The sequence below is a fragment of the Lutjanus erythropterus genome, chromosome 8, assembly GCF_056507025.1.
Source record: "Lutjanus erythropterus isolate fLutEry1 chromosome 8, fLutEry1.hap2, whole genome shotgun sequence".
Classification (NCBI taxonomy): Eukaryota; Metazoa; Chordata; class Actinopteri; order Lutjaniformes; family Lutjanidae; genus Lutjanus; species Lutjanus erythropterus.
Genome location: NC_139324.1, coordinates 19,476,174 through 19,498,375, shown reverse-complemented (window position 1 = coordinate 19,498,375; position 22,202 = coordinate 19,476,174). Strand labels below are relative to the sequence as shown.

The following is a 22,202-nucleotide window of genomic DNA, read 5'->3' as shown; positions in this document are numbered from 1 at the left end:
ACTATATAAAAATCAACAGAAAAAGATTATAACTAGATTTTTTTCAGCACCAGCACTGGATGTGTGAATTGATGTTTTTTTTTTTTTTTTTTTTTTTTTCAGAATATACTTAGAAAAGTTTTCATCTCATGGCACTGGTATCAGATGGTTTAGAGTGCTATCCACCCAGCCCCACACACTTTGTTTACACCTTTGGACTGATTATTCTGTCAAACTGACTGTTTCCTCTCCTCTAGAATACGCTTTACAATCTAAATCAACATGGTTAAAGTTCTGGTTACTCAGACTTCATTTCATCCCCCCAGATGAATTACAAAAAGACTACTTGTGCCATTTGTTGTGTTTCTACATAGATTTCTCTAAACCACACTGCGACAGGTAGGAGTAGGGCTAAACAGGGATGACATGTACAGATACAGTACATGCTAATTGTCAATATGAGATTATTACTCCAAGTGTGAGGTGCTGTGTGATTTCTTTAGCTGATCCAACCCTTTAATCCTCTATACATTACAAATACATACTGTATACTGTACAATATCAAAATGTTTTAAACTAGAAAAATAAAAACTGGGCAAGCTACCATGAACTGATGATCTTTTAAAAACTAATACAAAAAGAAACAAAACACATTGTAAGGAACACAGTCTAACTGTTACAGACACTATTGGTGCCCCCTGAAACACAGAAATAGATTTGTAGTCAAAATAATGTTAACTCAAGGTCCACTCACTAGTTTCACACCAACCATCTCTGAACACAGAAAGGGCTCACCATTTCTTGCCTTTATATGTTTATTACCCATATGGCATGTTGTCACATAATGACAACTGAGTGAACTCCATCTGTTGAAAACTGTGAGATTTAAAGCTTTGGAAGAAGATATTAAAGGAGCAATATGTTGCAACAGTGTCTCCAAAAATGAGTACAGTAGTCAAATAGTGAGCTGGAGCATTAGACTGTATATTAAATAGGTTCAAATACTATTTAATATATGATCTATCGTTGAAGCAAGTTGTTTCCCCTTGTCCTCTCCTCCAGACTTGAGAAGACAATTGTGGCCCAGTAATATATATTAGATTTCTCCTTTAAGTGGACCTTCAGTTAACTTAATTTTGTCAAATACTTTTGCTAAAAGAGAATTCAGGTCAGTTTCCAGTTGAAATGAACCGATACTTGGGTTGCAGATTAATTAACTGACATGTAGTTCAACAGTCGAAGCAATGTAAGTAAAAAATAAAATATCTAACATAACTTCATAGTAAAATAAATGCAGTCAAAGTACAAAAAATAAACAAAAAAAAGAGACTCTAGTGGAAAGAAAAAACTGTGCTTTCCTTTAATGAATTGGAAGATATAAAAAACAGTCACTGATGGAGCCATTTCTGCTTAGGTTTGTGAGATAAAAATGTATTTACAGCTAAGAACATAACCACACGTGGCTGAGTGTGAAGCCACCAAGGGTTCTGCTGTGCAGTTTACAAATTAAAAAAAAAAAAAAAAAAAAAGTTAATGATGAAACTGATGTTGTGGACCCAAACTCGTTCTTCTCTACAAACACACACTGACAATCCTAAACAGAGTACATCACTCCAAATATAACATCTCCAGCAAAGGCCATTTCTCATACACTTAGCTGCCATGACTGTGGTAGGCCTGGTGGATTACATGATTACACATACATCGTCTTCTATTATACACTGATATGTTACAAATATGCAAAGTTGATTTCTTACAAGCCATAAGAACATTTTTCATATCAAATGAACAGAAATACACAAGGTCTACACATGCTGTAGAGTCTATGTACAGTAATATAAAAAATAAACAGACAAATACGTACAGGTGTCTTCTCAAAAACCACACAGTCCCACAAAAGGGATCTCTTTTCAACGCATATCTTCATGGATTATTAGAGTAACTGTAGCCTATATCTTTTGTAGATTTCACAAAAAAATCCAATCTGCTACATATTCAACAAATGGCCCTGCAATCTCACATGTTGATGTAATCCACATTTTACCACCATTTAACATACATTGCAAAACAGACACAATATTGTCAAACACTGAAAAATGAAATGTCATGTAAACTGAAAACGACTAACTGACAGTTAACTGTGGCACAATGAGATGATGCTTAACCTTAAATCTATCATTAACTTGGTTTGGAAAACATCTAAGTCTCTAGTGTTAGAATAACTTAATAAATGTGCGCTTTGTTGTTTTTTTGCACACCCTGGATCTTCTTTTTATCCTTTTAGACATCGCTGTCATCTCATTATCTGGGAACACAGAGAGCCGAAGGAGCAGCGGTGAGTTATAAACAAGCCCCCAATTATCCAAACGATGAACACACCTGAATGTTCAGGAGAATTGTGCTTTGTCTTAAAAAAGTCTTGTGTGCAGAACACAGTAATTACAGTGTTCTTTTGCAACAACTAGGTTGAGTATAATCATAAACATATTTTCACTTCTGACATATTCAGATAAAATGGCCCCTGTTGTTGCTGCCTGAATGGGCTCAACAGTCCAGTGTGCAAGATTTGGGAGAATCTGTTGGCAAAATACAACAGAAATGGAATCTAATAGTCATAGGCATGTTTTCATTAGTGTAAAATCACCTGAAAATAAGAATCATTGTGTTTTTGCTACCGTAGAACAGTGGTTTCCAAACTTTTTTCTGACAAGCCCCACTTCAGAAGCAATGAAAAGTTCATGCCCCCCCCCCCCCCCCAACATGTCATTTGTACGTCATTTGTTATCCATAATTATCACAATTATTTTGTGATGCATCGGTGAGAGTTAATGTTCGCTATTTTACATTCCAAAATGCAATGTTACTGTTTGTTAGTGTGTAATGTGCTTGTTCAGAACATTATGGTATTTTGTAAAATGTCATTTTTTGTATTGGTTTATTTTTCCACTATGAGTGAGGAGGCTAGTACATTTATCGTAGCACAATAATTTGTATTAATTTTACCTTGTATTATATGCAAATGTTGGATTGGATTGGTATCATCTCTAGTTTCTACAGTAGCCGGAAACAGACAAACCGAACAGTGGCTCTAGATAGGGCCTTTCATGTTTCATGTTTCTCAGCCACCGTATTTTCTCCCGCAAAAGGGATGGTGAGACGAGGTGTTAATAATGTGCAAGCTCACTGCTAGATGCCACTAAATCCTACATACTGGTCCTTTAAGCTAATGAGTAAAATATTACCATAGCTAATCGGAATGCTGGCAAAAACTTAAAAAATGTGGCCTCAGGTTGTGAAACTCTTTTTAAAATGGTGCCTCATCCTGTTAAAAATCTTAATTTAATATTATCTCTAACAACCATCTGTTGTGAAGAGGCAAAAAAACAAAAGGACTGAACTGAAAAGTGACATCACATTACAATACATCCAAATGACTGTGGCCATCCACTGTCTGCTGGCAAACGCAGTTCCACTTCTTTCAAGATCGGCAGTTTGTAGCATCTTTAAAAACACTTAGAAAAAATGACTTGTTCGTGGCCAATTAGTTGTAGAAGAGGCTGCTATACAAGTGGCCATACATGTGAAAAGTTGGTCACATCTGGACGTGGATCAAGTAGAGATTCACAATTCATTCAAAGCCTTTAACTGAAACTGACTGAACTTGCCTGATAGAAAAATGTCTGGGACTTGACTGTTGTACAAATTGTTTTAGGATAAATTAAAATGTAGCATACAGGAGGCAACAATATCAGCAACTATCATATTTTCAGTGTATTCAATAGCATTTGTAATCTATGTTGTTTTTTTATAAGCTGGATCTTGTTGTCACACGGAAATGAAATTTTCTTCTTTGATTATTTGGCAGATGTCTGAAAAATCACATACCGGGACACCATAAACATTGTTCTGGTCCACAATTGAAAAATTGTTTAATTGGAGGGGAGTACTGCAGTAACCATGGCAACAATGCTGATGCTTTCAGGAAAACTTGCTGGGCATTATTGTTTACACTGTAAACACAAATGGACCGATACTGCTGGACCAATGAAGCCAATTAAATATGAGCTTCACAGCTTTGAATCACAGGGACGTCATTCTTGTTATTGAAAGAATTAAAGGGACAGTTCACACCAAAATGAAAAACCTTGCCTGTAGCACTATTTGTCCATCCCGAGACACTGGTGTTGAGTTCTTAAAATGTATTTTTTGGTGCTTGAAGCACCGCACCCGAGTGCCTTCTAGCTCCGTTATACTAGAGAGAAGACAGACATTTCTAGGGCTGATATCTTCAAAACTCGCCAGCTCACACCAAAACTATCTAGATGGACAAATTGTACTACAGGTAACAGTAAAAATATGTATTTTTGAATTTGGGGTGAACTTTCCCTTTAAGGACTGTACTATATTTCCTCAGCCTCATTGTCTAACATATTCCAGGGAAGTGCCTTGAAGAGTACCGTGTTATAATAAATTATATGGGTACTGGCCAAATCTATGACAAGAGGCAGGCGCACAGTCAGAGGTGTGTGAAGCAACATATTAAGTGTTGTCAGCAGCTGTATTGCCTTTTGAATGATGTTTGTAGACCAGAAAGTTTCTGTTAGCACTAAAGTGCTAATGTCTATCATCACACCTGGATGACAGAAATCGATACACCTGTAATTGCAGGTGTTTTTAGTGTACTGATACTGGAAAGATGTAGTGTATTTTAAACGTATTATACTGACAGCTCACTGAAGAGAAGGTAGTATAAGCAGAACTGGATAAGGGCGACTTCATAAAAAAAAACGTCGTGTGCAAACTGGAAGGCCAGGCAGGCAGAATCAAACAGTCAAAGTATTTGAAAAGAACTGAAATGCTACTATGCCCAACTCGGTGTTCAGGACAGGAACTACTCAGATTTATGGCAGTAAAGGTCTTTAAGGGCTTTAAGTTCTTCAATTAGTGTCTTGTTTTGGTTCTCCAGGACAGCCACTCGGTTCTCCAGACACTTAACATACTCCTTCTTCTTCCTGCGGCATTCACGGGCTGCCTCTCTGTAGGAAGGATGAGACACAGTTTGTCTTTCTTATTCATTTTTTGGGAGGATTTGGAACCCACCCCAGGCTGACTTTGAGGCTAGCCTGTTAGACTGTACAGTGAGACATATTTAGGTCAAACACACCAGAATTAATATTTGTGTCTCAACAGGGGCTCTGCTGTTGCATCAGAAATTTCCAAAGACAGAGATTCCCATTCTGTTCATACCTGTTCTTCATAAGGCGGACTTCCCGTTTGCGCGTGACCTCCTCGGTAGCACCCTGGGTGGGGAGGGCAGGGGATGAGGCCATAACGACCCCTGGGGCGATGGTGCTGGCAGGGGCAGCTCGGATCTGATAGGCCTGGACGTCACCGGAGGCAGCTGAGAGGTGTGGTCAGGAGAGAGCGGATGTTAAACTTTATAATGACACTTTAACTTGTAGAACCAATGTGTCGTTGGCTTGATGAGCGAAATGTTTTATCTTTGCTACCAAAAACAGAAAGTTACAATGATGTGGAAAAATAAATGCTTTTCTGGAAAGACACATAATAAAATAAACATTAAAAGGTAATGGATCTAGGTGCAAAATATCAGTTATCACTGGTTTCAGCTTTGTTACACAACACTTCACTAAAGGGATAGTTTAGATTATTTGAAATGGGGTTATATGAGGTACTCATCAGTAGGCAGTGTATTACCTACAGTAGATGCAGGTAGACACGCCCTGAGTTCAGAGGAGAGAGGAATACCAGCAAAGAGGCTAAGAAATGTATTGCGGTGGACAAGTTCAGCAACAAAGGGTATTTTAGCTACTTAAAAAGGGCCTATCTAAAATAGAAATCAATATCAGTTTTAGTGCACATTATATTTATAATATTTTCATTGCAATACCTGACCATCAGACAGCCTTTTCCAATGGGAAACCACTGTTAAATAAGCCAAATTTCACGATTACGTGCTCAACCGCAGTTGCTGCCACGGTCTGTTAGTTTGTGTTATTGTGTAACTTCGGTGAACCTGAACTATCCTTTTAAAACACCTAAGTCACACAATAACACAAGCAAATCAACAGATTAAGGCAGTGGGAGATCAGCAACTCCAGTGTTCTGGGAGGTAAAATTTCTGATATTACCCATGGAGTTTTGTTGGTTTGGAGAGACCAATATTTCACTTACACAATAGCAGTTTCCCATCAGAAAAGTCCATATAAACAAAACAATATAAACTGATATTGATTTTTTAGGTGACTAATATATTTTTTGCTGCTGACCCTGTCAACAGAAGTACATTGCTTGGACTCTTGCTTCTTCCTCAAATTGGCGCCGTGTCCACCACCATCTACTGTGGTTAATAAACTGAGTATTGATAAGTACCTCATACAACCCCACTTTAAATAATCCAAACTAGCACTTTAATACAGACGATGTGAAAAACAGCACAAGCTCACCTTGGACCACCACCTGATTACTGGGAACCAGTATCTGCTGGCCGTCGCTGGTCTGTGCGTACTGGAGGATGGTGGCTCCTGGCTGGGCGGCTGCTGCTGCATTGGTCATCGTCAGAGTCTGAAGGCCCTGGACTCCATCTGTACCGTTATTAGCCAGCTGAATGGCCCCACCCTGTGTGATCGCGACTGTGTGTTTGGTGAGAGGGACAGATGGCAAGGAGAAGAGAATTAATCAAATCAAAGAAAAGAAAAAGAAACCACATTAAAATGTGTTTTGTTCATATTACAGTATGGTTATATTTAACTTTGCACTTTGGACAGGAAGCCACAACAGGATAGAGCAGCCAAGAAATAATCTGTTCCCCAGTTATACATTGTTAACGGAAATACTTCCTCAGACAATGGGTGAGAAATGAACTAGCTACTTCATTGAAGAAAAAATATCTGTCTCAATAAAAAAAATTGAATCACTGCCCAGATTCATCATCACCACAATTTCTATTAGGATTTTAAAAATATGATTTTCTATTTTTGTCTACAAGGCAGAAGCTTGCGCAAGCTCAATACCACTTTTTCATGTTCAATTATACAACCTACGGTGTCTGCCGATAACATCCTTTCCCCTCTTTTAAACAGCTGTGCTATTAATACAGTATGGTCATGTTTAACAGACATGTTTATGGACACACTTTGCTTGACTTAGCTATCTAAAAAATGCCATTCCCATGAAGGAAGACATACAGAGCTCACAGCATGACGTTTTTCACACAGAGAACTTTTAGCAGCATTGCTGATTGGTCAGCACCATTCAAACATTCAAAAAATAAATTTAAAACTACTACAAGGAGCTTTAAGGGTTTTGGACAAAAGTGGTAGCATTTCCAGCTAAATAACCAGAAATTATGTCAAAAAACAAGATTATCTAAATAAAAATCTCATCCATCTTCTTTTTAATCAACTAATATACTACTCACTGTAACATTTCTAGGAAAATGTAAACACAGGCTCATTTCATCTGATTTCAAGGAGAATCTGACCCAGTGGCACGCATTAAGAACAACTATCCAGAAAGATCTTGTCGCAGATGGTCTCTTTTCAGTAATAAATTGACTGTTTCATAACCAGTAAAAAACTCCTTGCAGTCGCTTTAAATAAACTGCATAAATTGCACTCGGCTGTTGTGCTTTTTCTTGAACTTAAAATAACTCCACACAGCTGACATGACGACAACGCTGCTGACAGGTCTCACTCATGTCCTAGCTGCTGCCCACATGACACATGCTGCTCATCTGTGTTACTCGTGACACATCTCTCTTTACAGCATGTTGTTGTTGTTATTGAACTCAAACTTCTCCTCAGTCTGACAAGACTGATGTACTGTTACATACATTTACTTACATTTCACTTTAAAACCACTATGTGCAATATCTCCTCACTAACCACACATAATCTCATCCCCAACGGACCAGCACTGCCTCTTATACTGTGTTTACTGCTGAATGCTTTTGCACCTCACTACTTGTACAGTTGTACTACAAGTATTTACTTGTGTATTATTGCTTATTTTTGTACTTTCCGTAACTTCTATCACATAGATCTTTCACTCCTGTCTACTTATTCTCTCTAGGTATGTGTGAATACAAGGATGACACAACTGCAATTTCATCATGCCTGCACAATGGCAAAAAAGGTTCCTGAATCATGAATGTAGCTCAAAGTTTACTTAAGCATTTGCATGAAAGTTTAGGCTAATGGATTGTATTGGATTATACTTTTTTAACTGATACCTGATCCTGTGATTTTGGCCAATATTGGTCTGATACCGGTCTACATTAGCAGCAGAGGGAGGACAGCAGAGGACAGGATGAACAATAGTGACTGATGTCAGGAATATTATTTGTTTAGTTGACTTTGCTCTTGTAAACAGGTATTGCTCCTTTAAAAACATTTTGTTATATTTGAAACACAAATGAATTCTAGTCCTATTGGGAACAAATCCTTAAAATAAATATAGATAGATAGATAGATAGATAGATAGATAGATAGATAGATAGATAAATAGATAGATAGATGAGAAGTATTGATGAGAGTGATAGAATTAATACAGTCCTAACAAAACCCATCCTTAATTGTGACACAACCTGTAATGTTTGAACAGTGTGTAACAAGCAGACTTCACCACTCCTGCTCCACTGAGCCAGCTGTCACCTACTGTATTGACCGCTGCTGGTTTGGTAGATGGGCGTGGGGACAGTAACTGTGGTGATTGCTGGTGTGGCAGCAGCAGCAGATGAATCCTCCTCAGCTTTTTCCTCCTCGATACGAGGGACAGCCGGTGCGTCCGATGAAAGGTCATTCAGGATTTTCCTTTTAAGACAAACAACATTGGAAGTTACTCATAACACCTGTTGGTTGGGGTTAGTGTGACATCATGAGCGGAGGTTGCCTTGGAAGTTGGGTTTCACATTTACTCATGTGAAATCACTGCATCAGTTTTAGCGTCACCTGATGACCACTTCCATGCCCCACACACCCTTATTATTTTTGGTTTACACTGAAAAAAGCCAGCAGACACAGCAGACATTGGTTCAAACTCATTTTCATCCCCAGATTTTAGACACTAGATTTTTAGATACTCAGATATAAAGATACACTGATTGATCAGCTGGTAACTGAAATCATTTCTCATCCTGGCAGTGAGCGTCACTGCCATATTCAACAGTGCTGGTGCACAGCCACACACAAATACAGAGTGAGAGACTTAAAGAAGTCTTAAAGAATTATAAACATGCAATTTAATTTTGCATAAAAGAAGACTCAAAAAAATGTTTGTGTATGCTCTCAGTTATATTTCTTAGGTAGAAAAAAAATCACAATTAACTTTTCAAAAGATCCAATAAAATTAAAATTTGGTGCATCTCACATAAATACAACAAACAATTACTAATATGTTTGCTATGATACTACAAAAAAGCACAAAACTACACCTACAAAATGCAATTTTCATCGTCTTGTATTCCAATTGTACTATTAATTATACTAAAATACTCACAGACGCAGGCTATCATCCTTTAAAAATGTATATAACAAACTCAAAAAGTGTCAACTTGTACGGTGAGATGACCTTTAAAATTTTTATTGTTTGATTACAACACATCATGATCATCACACACACACACACACACACACACACACACACACACACACACACACACACACACACTCATTACCTGTATGAGGGGCGTCGTGACAGAATCTCTCTGCGCTTCTGAGAGTCAGTCACACTGTCTACTGACTCCTGTGAGTCCTCACTTTCTGCTATGGTAGAGATCTGGAACAAATAAACAAACCAGACAGAAATGCATTAAACAAACTTACTGACCTCACCTTTTGAATATTGTGGCTAAATATGAAACATCTAAAACTAGAACAGTATGTCACCTGTACAGCCTGGACCTGTGGAGACTGAATAACAGATGGCTGCGCAGCCTGGATGACACCGTGGACCTGAACTGTCTGTCCATTGGGAAGCTGTACCAGCGTTACCGTGGGACCTGTTGCTGAGGCGTGGCCCGTTGTCATGGATACCTGAAATTAAGAGCAATGTGATTGCTGTACTGTCTGGTATGTGCACTTTAACACGACATTTGATGCATTCAAAATTGTTAACCAAATGCACTTCCTGAACCTCAACAGCAATGAAAAAGATACTTTATCAATACCTCACTTTGCTGAGTATACATATGTTTTCGGCAAGATTTCCTCTGAATAAACTAAGACAAACTTGCAAAACCTGCACTGACTGGAAGCAGTGATGTTAACATCCTCTGTTACCTGTGCCAAAGTAGCGATCTGTGCTGGGGTGATCTGCTGGCTCTCCGTCTCAGTCACAGCGGTCTCCACCCCCTGCTGAGCCTCCACTGCTGACTCCATCTTCATTGGCTGAGCTAAGAATGAAGATTTTAAGAGAAAATGTTAAAAAAATAATTGCGGTGGAGCTGTAAACACAGCATCTGTAGCATCAGGATCACCAATGGCTTGTGTGACGCAACGTCATGAAACCACATAAATCAAAAAACACATACAAGCAAACACAATGTTTGAAATGTGCCATAAAAAAAATAAATGAACCTGCGCAGCCTAAAAGCAAACTCGCCAATTCAAAACACACTACAGATTTAGACAATTAATATATTTGAAATGCATATTAAAAACCTACAAAGGTTTTGGATTGGCTGAAGAATATTAACTAACTACTGTCAAACAAATACCATCTCAGATTAAAATGGTTCCCTAAAAGTACATTTTTTTCTTCTTAGTTCCACAAACATTCCTGGAAGGTCTCTATGTGTTGTTATATCTCAGTTACATAAACTATCATAAGGCATGTTCAGGTAGGAGACTATATACAGTACATATATAAATAACTAGAAAATGCCCCTGGAAGCTTCTGTTAGTGTGACTATGTAATATTCTGACAATAAAGTAAAACTACCAAAACCAGCACACTGAAATGTTCTGTGACTGCAACTTTCTGCAACTATTAAGACCACTGCAGATTTAGAAGTCTTCACAGACTGTATTCAGTCGGTCATTCCTGGTAACATGGACCAAATCATATTCAAACTGATCTGGTTTCAATGCGTCTCACCCTAATAGTTGAGCAGATCCAGGCAGACACACTCTCTTTCTCTGCTCCATCACACCACAGAAGAACAAAGTGTATTTTGAGAGTGAACTGTGAGATGAAAGTTAAATGATATGTGCTGATATTTTTTCAGCTGCTGTTTGTTAGTTGGTGAACTGTACTGATCCACATTTTTCCCTGATACCTGAAATTGGATATCTGTCAACACCAGATACTGCACTGATATCAGAGCTCCGTTTTCTTGATTATTATCATGACCCTCTTGTAATGCCAGGAATTATTGTGTTTTTTCTTCCTTTCTTTCTAGTTCAATCACATTTTGGAAGGGCTAAATGTGGTCAAAGACGCATGAAACCTGGCTATCAAGGTACAGCTATCAGATATTACTGTATTTATCAGCCATATCAACCAGACCTACTGATAATAATAATAAAACTGCTGTTAACAAATGAGCTTATCGTTATGACTGTGAATGAGACTGGGCCGGATAAATTAATTATTATATATTGACAACAGTTTAAAATACATCTATTTGAACTAATTTAATTAACTTATTAAAGGAAATTAAAATAATAAAGCTTTGTTGGTTTTAATGAATTTAGTTATTTTAATGACAATAATGACATTTGTAATGTAATACTGACACTTGTCACCTCTGGGATTCAACACTGTGTAACTAAACCCTAGACAGAAGAAACTAATGAACCTTCTGGTTAAGTTTCTCTTAGTTTTAGTCTTTTTTCCCTTCAGTTTAGTTTTTTATACTTAAAAACTCTTGAAAAGTTTTAGTTAAGTTTTTATTAGTTTCAGTAGGCTATTATAATATGGTGGGTATTAATCTGGGGCAAGATTTTATAAGATCAGAATAGGTATTAAAAATAAAAACGCAACACTTTGTGAAGGCAACTGGGTCATGTAGCCCCGAGGTTCTCAATTTTTCTTCAGCCAAGGACCCCTTACAAGATGAAAAAAATACACACATTGATATTTACATTGCTATATATGTGAAAGAGCAACACAGGAGAAAAGTATTAGGAAGATATCAGACATGTAAAAAAAATATTTATGCAATGTCAACACAGAATACTCATAACATACATACACACATCAGAAGAATGTGTTTCACTCTTTGTGCATACATGTATATACATTATTTGTTGAACTGCAAAGCCTTTTGTAAAACAAATAAACTTTTTTTTTTTAAATATCAGTGATTAGAGCTGCAACTAACAATTATTTTTACAGTTGATAAATCAGTTCATTATTTTCTCGACTAATTGATTAATAGTTGTTTGTTAGAAAATGGTGAAAAATGGTGAAAAAAGTCAATCAGTGTCCTCCAAAGGCTAAGATGATGTCCTCAAATGTCTTGTTTTATTTACAACCAAACAATATTCAGTTTACTGTCATAGAGAAGTAAAAAAATCAAATAAATAAATAAATATACATATATATGTGTGTGTATTGATTGTGATTAATTTAATAACTGGTTATTCAATTAACTGATGCAGCTCTAATCATGATCATTGAAATAAACTTTTCACAAAATCCAGGGAGTCAATGGCCTGTCACAATAATCACGAATCAGTGCCTCCTGCTTGTTGTGCTGACAAATTGACAGATTAAAACTAAAGACATTCCCATATAAATTTATTATAGTTCTGTAAATATACAATATATTTCTGTTAGTTTTTATTTTTTTCTATTGTCTAGTTTAGGTTTTTAGTTCAGTAAAATTTCTTACATGTTTTTGCACACCTAGTCTTATTTTACTGTAATAACATTGGTTCAAACCTTTGAATTAGCACACTCCAGAGTTGACTCATGGAAACGGAGTTTGGCAATTCTGTCTGAGATCAGACAGGCCCAAGGTTTACACTCCTGTCCTGATCATAGTTACCTGCGTATATGATCAGTGTTATAAGAGAGCTTTAAAGCCTCAGAGATGTGATGTGTGTGTGTGTGACTTGAGGCCGTGCAGGGCGCGTTGATCTGGGACGTGTTGTTCACTGTGATCTCACACTGTGCGTAGCTTCTCTCCGCTGCATGATTGGCTTTACACATTTCTCCCTCTGCTTTTCAAAAATCACTCGGATGCTCCGTGTGTGACAGCAGAGCCACATGGCCGGGCAACGCCCCCTCAACACACACCGGTCACATCCCAGGAGATAAACAATAAACTAACGTAAACTTCATATGACCGCAAATACAAGAAGTGTGTTCGGGTGCAGGGCCTGAGTTCATGTTTTCAACGCGACGGCCTGCTGTGGCCGATTTCTATCGAGAGCAAATTAATGACAAACAGGGACAAGATATTTATCGATTAAGCAGAACTGATGTGAGGAAATGCACAACCATGAATGACCCATGAGAACGCAAACATCAAATTAAATCAAGAAAGAAACAGAAATAAAAGAATATATCGCGGCTAATGGTTTCAGTGCGCCGTTAATGGGAAAACGGCGCAAATTCGTGCGCATACAGCTCCGTCTGCTGTAGCATCATCTGACAGCTGAGCCTATGAACACCGCTTAAGTCCTGTCACAGTTTGTGATGTGTTAATACACAAACTGTCCCTCCTGGTTCACCGACAAAGCCACACATCTGCTCGGTTTCTATCAAACAGCCGCAGCCTCCCCTCCCTCCATCCTGCTACAAACACACCGCGGCGGCGCCATGATCTCTTTGTTTCCTTCGGGCCGAACCCGACCAAACCGACACTTTCTACGGCCGCGTCCTGTCTCTCTGAGCCCCGGACACGGCTCCGTCCTTACCGATACAGACTCCCTTCGTCACTCCCGGGCCTCCGGAGCTCCACTTTTATTCTGGCCGACACGTAAGAGCCCGCGTCAGGCTACACCTCCGCCGCGTCACCGGGAACAACAACACGGAGATTGGAGAAGGACGAGAAAGCAGATGGCGACACTGGCCGGAAATGACCGAAGTGTGAACGAAGAAGGCCGGAAAATGCCGAGGAGAGGCGGATTATAACGACACCGTCCTGCCTCGTGAAGCGTCTGGCAAAATGACAACATTTAACTATGAACAGTTTAATAATTATGTAGGCCTAACAAGAGCAACAATAATCAGTTAGCTGAATATGACGGCCATTCATCTCGTTCTCTCATGGAAATTATACTGGCCACCACATTTTCACTAATGATGTGAAAGATGAGTTATGAATGATGAAATATTTACAGACAGGAATGTTAAACTATATGCTCAGGCCAACATCATGCTTCGCAAGTTAAGTGTGTGGTTCTGTCAGATCTCACTATCAGAGCTCTCTGCATACCAATGAATAGGGGACACCAGGGACAATTGTAACAGGGGCAAAATGTAACCTTAATTTAGTGACATTTACTGTGCTCTTGCTTAGTAGGATTCTCTCTCTGCCTTTGAAAAAGGAGTGTGATTGTTTCACCTAGGCAGAAGTTTTCAAAAATAAAAAAAGTGAGCAACCTTTGCTAATGTACATGTTGCTGCTAGATAGCACATATGATTTTATCATGGCTGCAAGATCTGTGGCAATTGTTACAAAGGCCCAATGTAAGCACCTTGGTAACACATCTATACAACAAGGTACTTATCTTGTATCATTTCATTAAAGTTTGGTTAAACACTCCTCTTGACTCATCAACTGAACAATGTATTTGACTAAAACATATGTATATACCGTCATCCAAATAATTAAAATATGGTCTTCCACCATAGAAATAGACATTTGCTTTTGATGCACATAATGCCTGATATCTAAAAGAATTTGAACCAAATACAAAAAATAAAAAAGACTTTGTCTATTAAATGTAATATTATAGCCTTGCACTTATTAATGAAAATATATAAATGCTTATGAATTAGTGCTCATATATGTTTCTTCTATCAAAAGATAATTAGCCTATTTCAAGTAGGCTATGAGTTATGAGGAATTTATGTAAAAAAAATGGTGCAATTGCCCCCAGTCTCCCCTACAGCTAATCTTTGGTGTAGCTACAGAAACAGTAGTATGCGGAGGCTCATAGAGGCTTACAGTGATGCAGTGAGATGACTGCTTCAGGTTGTGTGAGGCATGTGTATGTGTGAGGCACTTCTAAATTATCTGATGAACATTTTTTTGTGTTTCTTGGGTGAGTCAGAGAACAGCATCATACCAGCCCTAAAAAAGCTGGTCTTTGTACTCATCCAGGGTCAGAAAACAGTGGCACCTTAGCCTACATATGAGCTGAATTGTAAATTTCTCGGGTTTTATGTTCCATGGAAGTCTGCGATAAAGTTTGAATTTAATTAAACTGAATTGAATTAGTCATAAAAGCTGTAGCCATGGCCTTTTATTAACAACTTAAAAGGGTTTTCAATACACCAAAATCATATAAAACAGATGTTACTTTCATTTTGACTTGAATATTATGAAGATTGTTTTAGTATGGATAGTTTTATGAGACAATGTGCCCCTGGACATTAAAAACAACTTTAGAGAAATGCCACATAAGGCATATTATGAGGACAAAGCTTCTAGTGGTGTTGTTTTGCAATAGTTTTTTGGATTTCTCCCGACAGAGTTGATATTGCACAGAATAATCAGCCTCTTTAAGGTCCTACAGGGACAAACACTCACTTAAAATGATTCATCATGGTTTCTTTCAAGTGACAGCTTGAAGGTCCAGTATGCAAGATTTATATGGATTTATTGGAAATATATAAAAGTAATTAAATAAAATTTTCACAGTTATGTTTTCATTACTGTATAATCACCTTGTATTTTTATTACTTCTGAATGAGCGGTTTATATCTACAGAGGGTGTGGGTCGTCTTCCACGAAGGCCATCATGTCACGCCGCTGTGTTTCTAGCCCAGAACGGACAAACCAGGCTGGCTCTAGATACAGCCATTTGTGTTTTGCACAGCTTTCACAGCCACTGTAGGTTTCTCATCTGTTTAAAAAGAGATCATATGTTCAAAAAGGGAGAGTGAGACAAGGTGTTTACAATTTGCAAACTCACCAGTGCATGCCACTAAATTCTAAAAGTATAGATACTCCTGGTCAAATATTACTCAACTACAAGTAAAAGTTGCTCAGTCAAAATTTTACTTGAGTTAAAGTACTAGAGTTCTTGCTTTTAAAAATACTTAAGTATTCAAAAGTACAAATTACAAAGTACATTTTCTAATATCAATACATGCTGTATTGTTTTCATGATGCATTTACAGAATCTTGTAACTCTCTGAAACCATCTAATGATGCACTGACTTGCTTGTAGAACCACTCTGCTACACAAAGCCTATAGAAACACCTATAAAAAATTTAGCATAGAAATGCAATCAAAAACAAAAAGGACAGCTGTTGTCATTTTCTGATGTAACTGTATTAAAATCACATCATAAAATTAGATTGAAGCCAACTGTAAGAAGTTCTCCAAGTCTGTTAAATAACTGAGATTTCTTTCTGTCTTCAGAGGCAGTATATACATGAATTATGCTGTATTTTTCACCCTGATAAAAACAATCCAACTTTAAAAGCTACCTGGAATAATTAATAATTGTAATAATATCTTGAGATTTAATTTTGTCTTTCTCCTGCCATCATCATTACCGCTTTTTGTCTGAATGACAGAGGGGGAGTTTGCTTGTTCTTGTTACAGAGAGAGCCTGGATGTATTTCAACTTTTACATCAGTCTCATTTGAGAGGAGCTACTGTGATTGGTTTCATTTTGTGAGGAACACAGCATGTGACCAATTACATTTTAGAAAAGAAAAAAACAGCAACAGCTGTAGGTAGTTGTTGATGACTTGCTGCCCCTACCAGTCAGCAATTGCAATATAGTTTATACATAGGGTTTATATCAGTTTTTCAAAAGAATTTTCAAAAATTGCTAATCTCAAAAATCTCAGCAAACAGTCATAAATTTGCACACAAAAAATAGTCTGATTGATCCAGTAGTATAGAAATTAGCTGCAGACAAAGGATTCAATAGTCTCACACACACACATACACGCACACACACACACGCACACACACACACACACACACACACACACACACACACACACACACACACACACACACACACACACACACACACACAGAGTGACTCATGTAGAGCCTCTGGATTGCAGGCCCCCATAAGTCTTTGGACCCCTGGGCCCAGGCCCTGAGGCCCATTTGCTAATCCACCCATGAGTTGAAAGAGAAAGAGAGTTTCAATTTCCAACTGAATATATACTCCCTAACAGCAGGGAGGGCACTGGTTTGTTTTGTTCACTTGTGATTTTAGAATGACTCTTGTTTCTGAAGAAGTCACTGTTACATATCAGTCTGACACTTCAGCACCATGGACAGTGCCATGCATCTATCAACACAAACAGGATCAGTGTGTCGGGCAGACTAGCCTAACATATTCAACTAAACAACCCCTCTGCCCTGTACTCTCTGCACTCTCACATTGTTTCTGGTGAGATAAACTGATGCTGAATTATTTAAAATATTTTTTTTTTCAAATATCATCAGCAGCACAAATAGAATTAATTTTCTTTCCACTGTATGGAGCAGATGTTTCGAGGCTCAAAACCTCTGCACATGAATACACAACCTTCTGTCTGAGATATCCAAAATGAGAATATATGTTCTGTTCTGTTTCTGCCAGGATACAACACTGTTTTCTGGCCTCAAAGAGAGAAGAAGAGGAAAGGAACCTTCTCTTGATCTGTTCTTTAGAAGACAAACTGCTTAACTTAGCTGCAAGTGTAAATTACTGGGTGTACTGGGTGCATATTACTGGGTTACAGGAGGAACCAGCTTTGAAGGCTCCACTCAGGACCCTTCAGGTGTTTGTCTAAGAAATGTTCAGGGAGGTTTCAGAGATATTCAGGATAGTCTCGCTGTGTGGGGTTCTTATTACAATAGTCTGTACCTGCCCCTGAGGATAGCTAAGGGAGGCTGCTGTCTGCACTGGTACACACTGGACGAGAAGCAGGCTCCGTCACAGGGCAATTGTTCACACCCACATTCACACCTCTGAGCAATTTACTCTGAACTTAACCACTGGGTTAACACACCATGCCAACGCCTGGCTTGTGTACATCATGACAATAATTAAGTAAAAAAATCTCTCTCATACTTCTGCTACTCAACGCTGTTCACCCATATTCCTCCACATGAATTCTTTTCATGGTGGTGAAGCTATTCTCACTGTGACCACCAGAGAGCACCTTAAGACCATTTTACTGTGAAGTAGTGAGACTCTGCAGGTACACTGGACTACATACCTTGCATAATAGAGCTAAAAATACGCCTGAAAGTTTTGAGGAGATAATTGCTAGATAAAAGCTTTATTTTTAAATTATTTACAGGACGTACCTCACCCAATGGACAGATAATGACACAACAGACCCCTGGGCACAGATACGTCAAACCCTCCTTTGTAGGAGCACACCCAGACTGAAAGAGATTCGGTGCCTCTTTGTTCTCGTTCTGTGTCTGTTTTTGGTAATTTTGTCTCCGTTTGTAGTTGTTTTTGTCTCCTTGTGGTAATTTTTTTGAATCTTTATGATACTTTTGTGTCTCAGTAGTTGGTTTGTGTATCTTTGTGTCTCTTTGTGGACATTTTTTGTCTCCTTTTGGTAGTTTTATGTCCCTTTGTGGTAGTTTTGTGTCTCTGTGATCATTTTGTGCTAGTTCTGTATCTCTTTGTAGATGTTTTTTGTCTCCTTGTAGTAGTAGTAGTTGCTTTTGTCTCTTTGTGGAACTTTTGTTTCTCTGTAGTCATTTTGTGTATCTTTGTGGTATTTTTGTGTCTCTCTGTTGTCATTGAATTTGGAAAGCAGTTATACCTCAAACAATGTGGACTGTTGCCCCCTGACACCTTGGGTCCCTGAGCCTGTGCCCAGTAGGTCTGTTTTGCAAACCATCCATGCCTAATGCTGAGTTAAATTAGATTCTCCACCAAACGACTGAGAATGACAACTTAAAAATGATTATATTTGTAGTAGAAAACTACAAAGCAGTACAAAAATGCAACAAAACACAAAAAATAATTTCTGTCTTGTCCTCCTGTCAAGCCCCAGGATGGAAAAGATCACATATAATCTGACAGGATTTAGCTTTTTTCTTTCATGGAATTGGAGCTCGACAGAAGTCAGAATTGCATCCTGTTTTTTTTAAATCTCCCCTGATGGTGGCGCTGTAGAGCTGCGTAAACTGTCTGACCATGTGCTCCTCGGTCTGTGCCTCCCCTCCTCCTCCCCAGCGACAGAGAAGAGGAGCTGCTGGTGTGTCATCACGCAGATATGTGGAGTTTATCAAGGCAATTCCTTTTATAATCCTCCTGATGCTCGTTGCCGGTGTTTTATCTGTTTAATAGCATTTTACTGCTACACGCCATAAAAAACACCCTTTTTATTGTGACACCAAACACATTGTTTGGGGAATTGACCCTGCCTGGGTAATGAACAGCAGTGAATTTGCAGCCAGTTACAAAAAAAAAAAAAAAAAAACAGGAGGGGAGGAGGGTGGAGGGGCTGACGGGGGGGGGAGACAATTTTGACCCAAAGAGGAGAGGAGGAATATTTTACAGGAGGGGGGAGGAAGCCTGTTCTCTATGTCCCATTAGAGTGTTCAACACGGCTGATTTTTACTTGTTTGCTGGTTTTCGTTCATTAGTCAACATTCATTTAGGTTAAAATAACAATAAAAAGACAAGAGCCCTACATTTTAAATGCCACTGCTTGAGTGCCATTTTGTAATTTCCAGTATGTATTTTTGAATCAATAGCTGTAGTAATACTGCAGTACAAAGCTGGAGATATTAAAATGTAGAAACGAGAAACAAATCAAAAGACATACCTGAATAAATGGGTGGGGACACATTATGAATACAGAACGGAAGCAAGGGAATTTTATTGAAAGGTGTGCATCCTTCAACTTCTTGGGAAGCAGATAGTTTTCTCTCAGACTGCTTGAATTACATTATGTTTAAAAGTTATTATCAGGACTGTGGCGATGACTGCATTACCACAATACCACAGTCATGTGATGTCTACTGTGGGTTGAGCTCATTTCTGTCATCACCACAAATTCTATTTTAAAGGATCAATCTCGCAATGCGTTTAGATCAGCACACCGATTTATTAATACACATATGGATCACTGCTGCCACACACGACAGGTCAGAAATACAGCCTCTTATTGGTTGACAAGTCAGGAACAAAGTAATTGGTCAGAAGGCTCAACCCAAGGCATCATGGGACAGCCAGTGGAGGGCTAACAACAACTGTTTTGTAGATGAAAAAATGAATAAATATATATTTATCAACATGGATTTATTTTTTAGTTTTATTTTAAACAGACGCTGCAGTTCAAAGCTGGATTACAAAACACCTTAAAGGGATATGGTCGCCCCGGAGGCATCATTTTAGGCACAAAGGTACTGCTATTGTTCGTCTGTCCTGCTCAGCTTACTTCAGCGCTTAAAGATGTAACAGGACAAAAAAGACATAACAAGACAAAACAGACAGGGAGGGAGACTTGACTGCAGTGAAAAGGTGAGGTACATTTGGCTTTGCACTGAAACAGCCAGTAGAAATGTTCTTCAGAGGGCAACTCTTAACTTTTATTCTTTGAGTACATTTCACTTGTTTCACTTTTACTTCAATTAAGTTGAATCAGTACTTCTACTTTTACACAAGTATCTGTACTTCTACATGACTAAAGACTGTGGGGGTGCACTCCCTCAACATTTCTATGGCTATTGTTGTCCAGTTTCAAATCTGTAAAACTGGATCAAGCTTTCAGATGCAAGCGCAAAAAGGTGAACATTCCACTACCAACCTAATATTTTACTCCATTTCCATGTTTAACATTTTTCATAAGCAGTAAGAAGATGAAGTTTGTCAGTTTTCACTGAAATCAAACCCCTGCTGCTCATTTTCACTAACACTTAAAGTGTTTATGACACTTTCACAATAACATGTGAAAGGTTTCCTTTCTGACAATCTCCATTTCATTTTTGCTGTGTTTGTATTTAAAACATGCAAATATGCAGAACTCTCAAAAAATAAATGTCTAGAATTCAATAATAGACAGTGAATGATTTATTAAGACGGAGAAGTAGTAAATATTTGAGCAAACGCAGAGAGTATAGGGGAATATTTTAATATTTTTTCTATTAGAAGGACGGGGAACCGTGTTCTCTGTGTAGACATAAAACTGATTCTACATAAACACACACACACACACACACACACACACACACACACACACACACACACACACACACACAGACAGACACAGAGAGAAAGAATCAATAGAGGCATTTGGTCTATTATCATAAACACACACTGTGTGTGTGTGTGTGTGTGTGTGTGTGTGTGTGTGTGTGTGTGTGTGTGTGTGAGAGAGAGAGAGAGAGAGAGAGAGAGAGAGAGAGAAAGTGTGTGTGTTTGTGTGTGTGTGGGAAGAATGGTGTTTTTTATCTCCAGATGGTTGACTGAGACTTGGCTGGTTGGTACAGAGAGTCAGAGAGAGAAAAGCAGGCAGAAGGCGTCTTTTCTACTTGAGCTTGACTAAGTGTGTGTGCGTGTGTGTGTGTGTGTGTGTGTGTGTGTGTGTGTGTGTGTGTGTGTGTGTGTGTGTGTGTACCATGTCTGCCAACCTGCCCGCCTGTCGGTGTGTGTGTGTGCACATGTACGTGTGTTTGAGTGTATGTGTGTGTGTGATTGACCTTGAGGAAGGAGGCTCAGTTGGAGGAGAGAGGGATGAGTGAGGAGCCCACCTCCCCCCTTCACCTCCCTCACCCCCCTGCTGTGCCTCCCCCCCTGGGTAAAGAACGACTGGCTTCTCATCCTCCTCCTGTCCTCTCCTTTCTTCTTCTTTCTTTTCCCGTCCATTCCTTTTCTTTCCCCTTTTCTGCTTTTATCTCCTCTGCTTTTCTTTCATATGCATGTTCTCTCTTTTCCCCTCTCCTGTTCATTTCTCCTCTCCTTGCTTTCAGTCATCTCCTCTCTCATTTTATCCTTCCACCTTTTCTCCTTTCCTCTTCCCTTTGATTTCCTACCCTTGTTTTCTCTCATCTCCTCTCCTCTGTTAAGTTCTGTCCTTTCTCATTGTCTCCTTG

At 38.6% G+C, this 22,202-nt stretch overlaps 1 protein-coding gene across 1 annotated transcript; it reads right to left on the bottom strand.

Annotated features, from left to right (window-relative positions):
- Positions 1-4,149: 4,149 nt before the first annotated feature.
- Positions 4,150-13,995, bottom strand: creb1b (cAMP responsive element binding protein 1b). The gene is made up of 8 exons (XM_084724046.1): positions 13,869-13,995; positions 10,281-10,393; positions 9,888-10,034; positions 9,677-9,777; positions 8,659-8,813; positions 6,447-6,632; positions 5,227-5,380; positions 4,150-5,015 (listed from the first exon to the last, which is right to left on the bottom strand). Exons 2-8 carry the CDS (start codon positions 10,383-10,385, stop codon positions 4,871-4,873), a joined length of 993 nt encoding a protein of 330 aa, XP_084580172.1. The 5' UTR covers positions 10,386-10,393; positions 13,869-13,995; the 3' UTR covers positions 4,150-4,870.
- Positions 13,996-22,202: the final 8,207 nt, after the last annotated feature.

Excerpts from the sequence above, each read along its gene's own strand:
- creb1b (XM_084724046.1), bottom strand. The coding sequence starts at position 10,385 with ATGAAGATGGAGTCAGCAGTGGAGGCTCAGCAGGGGGTGGAGACCGCT. Across the intron at positions 6,633-8,658 it reads AACCAGCAGCGGTCAATACA|TCGCGATCACACAGGGTGGG; the intron begins GTAGGTGACAGC and ends CCAAACACACAG. Across the intron at positions 5,016-5,226 it reads GTCCGCCTTATGAAGAACAG|AGAGGCAGCCCGTGAATGCC; the intron begins GTATGAACAGAA and ends TCCTTCCTACAG.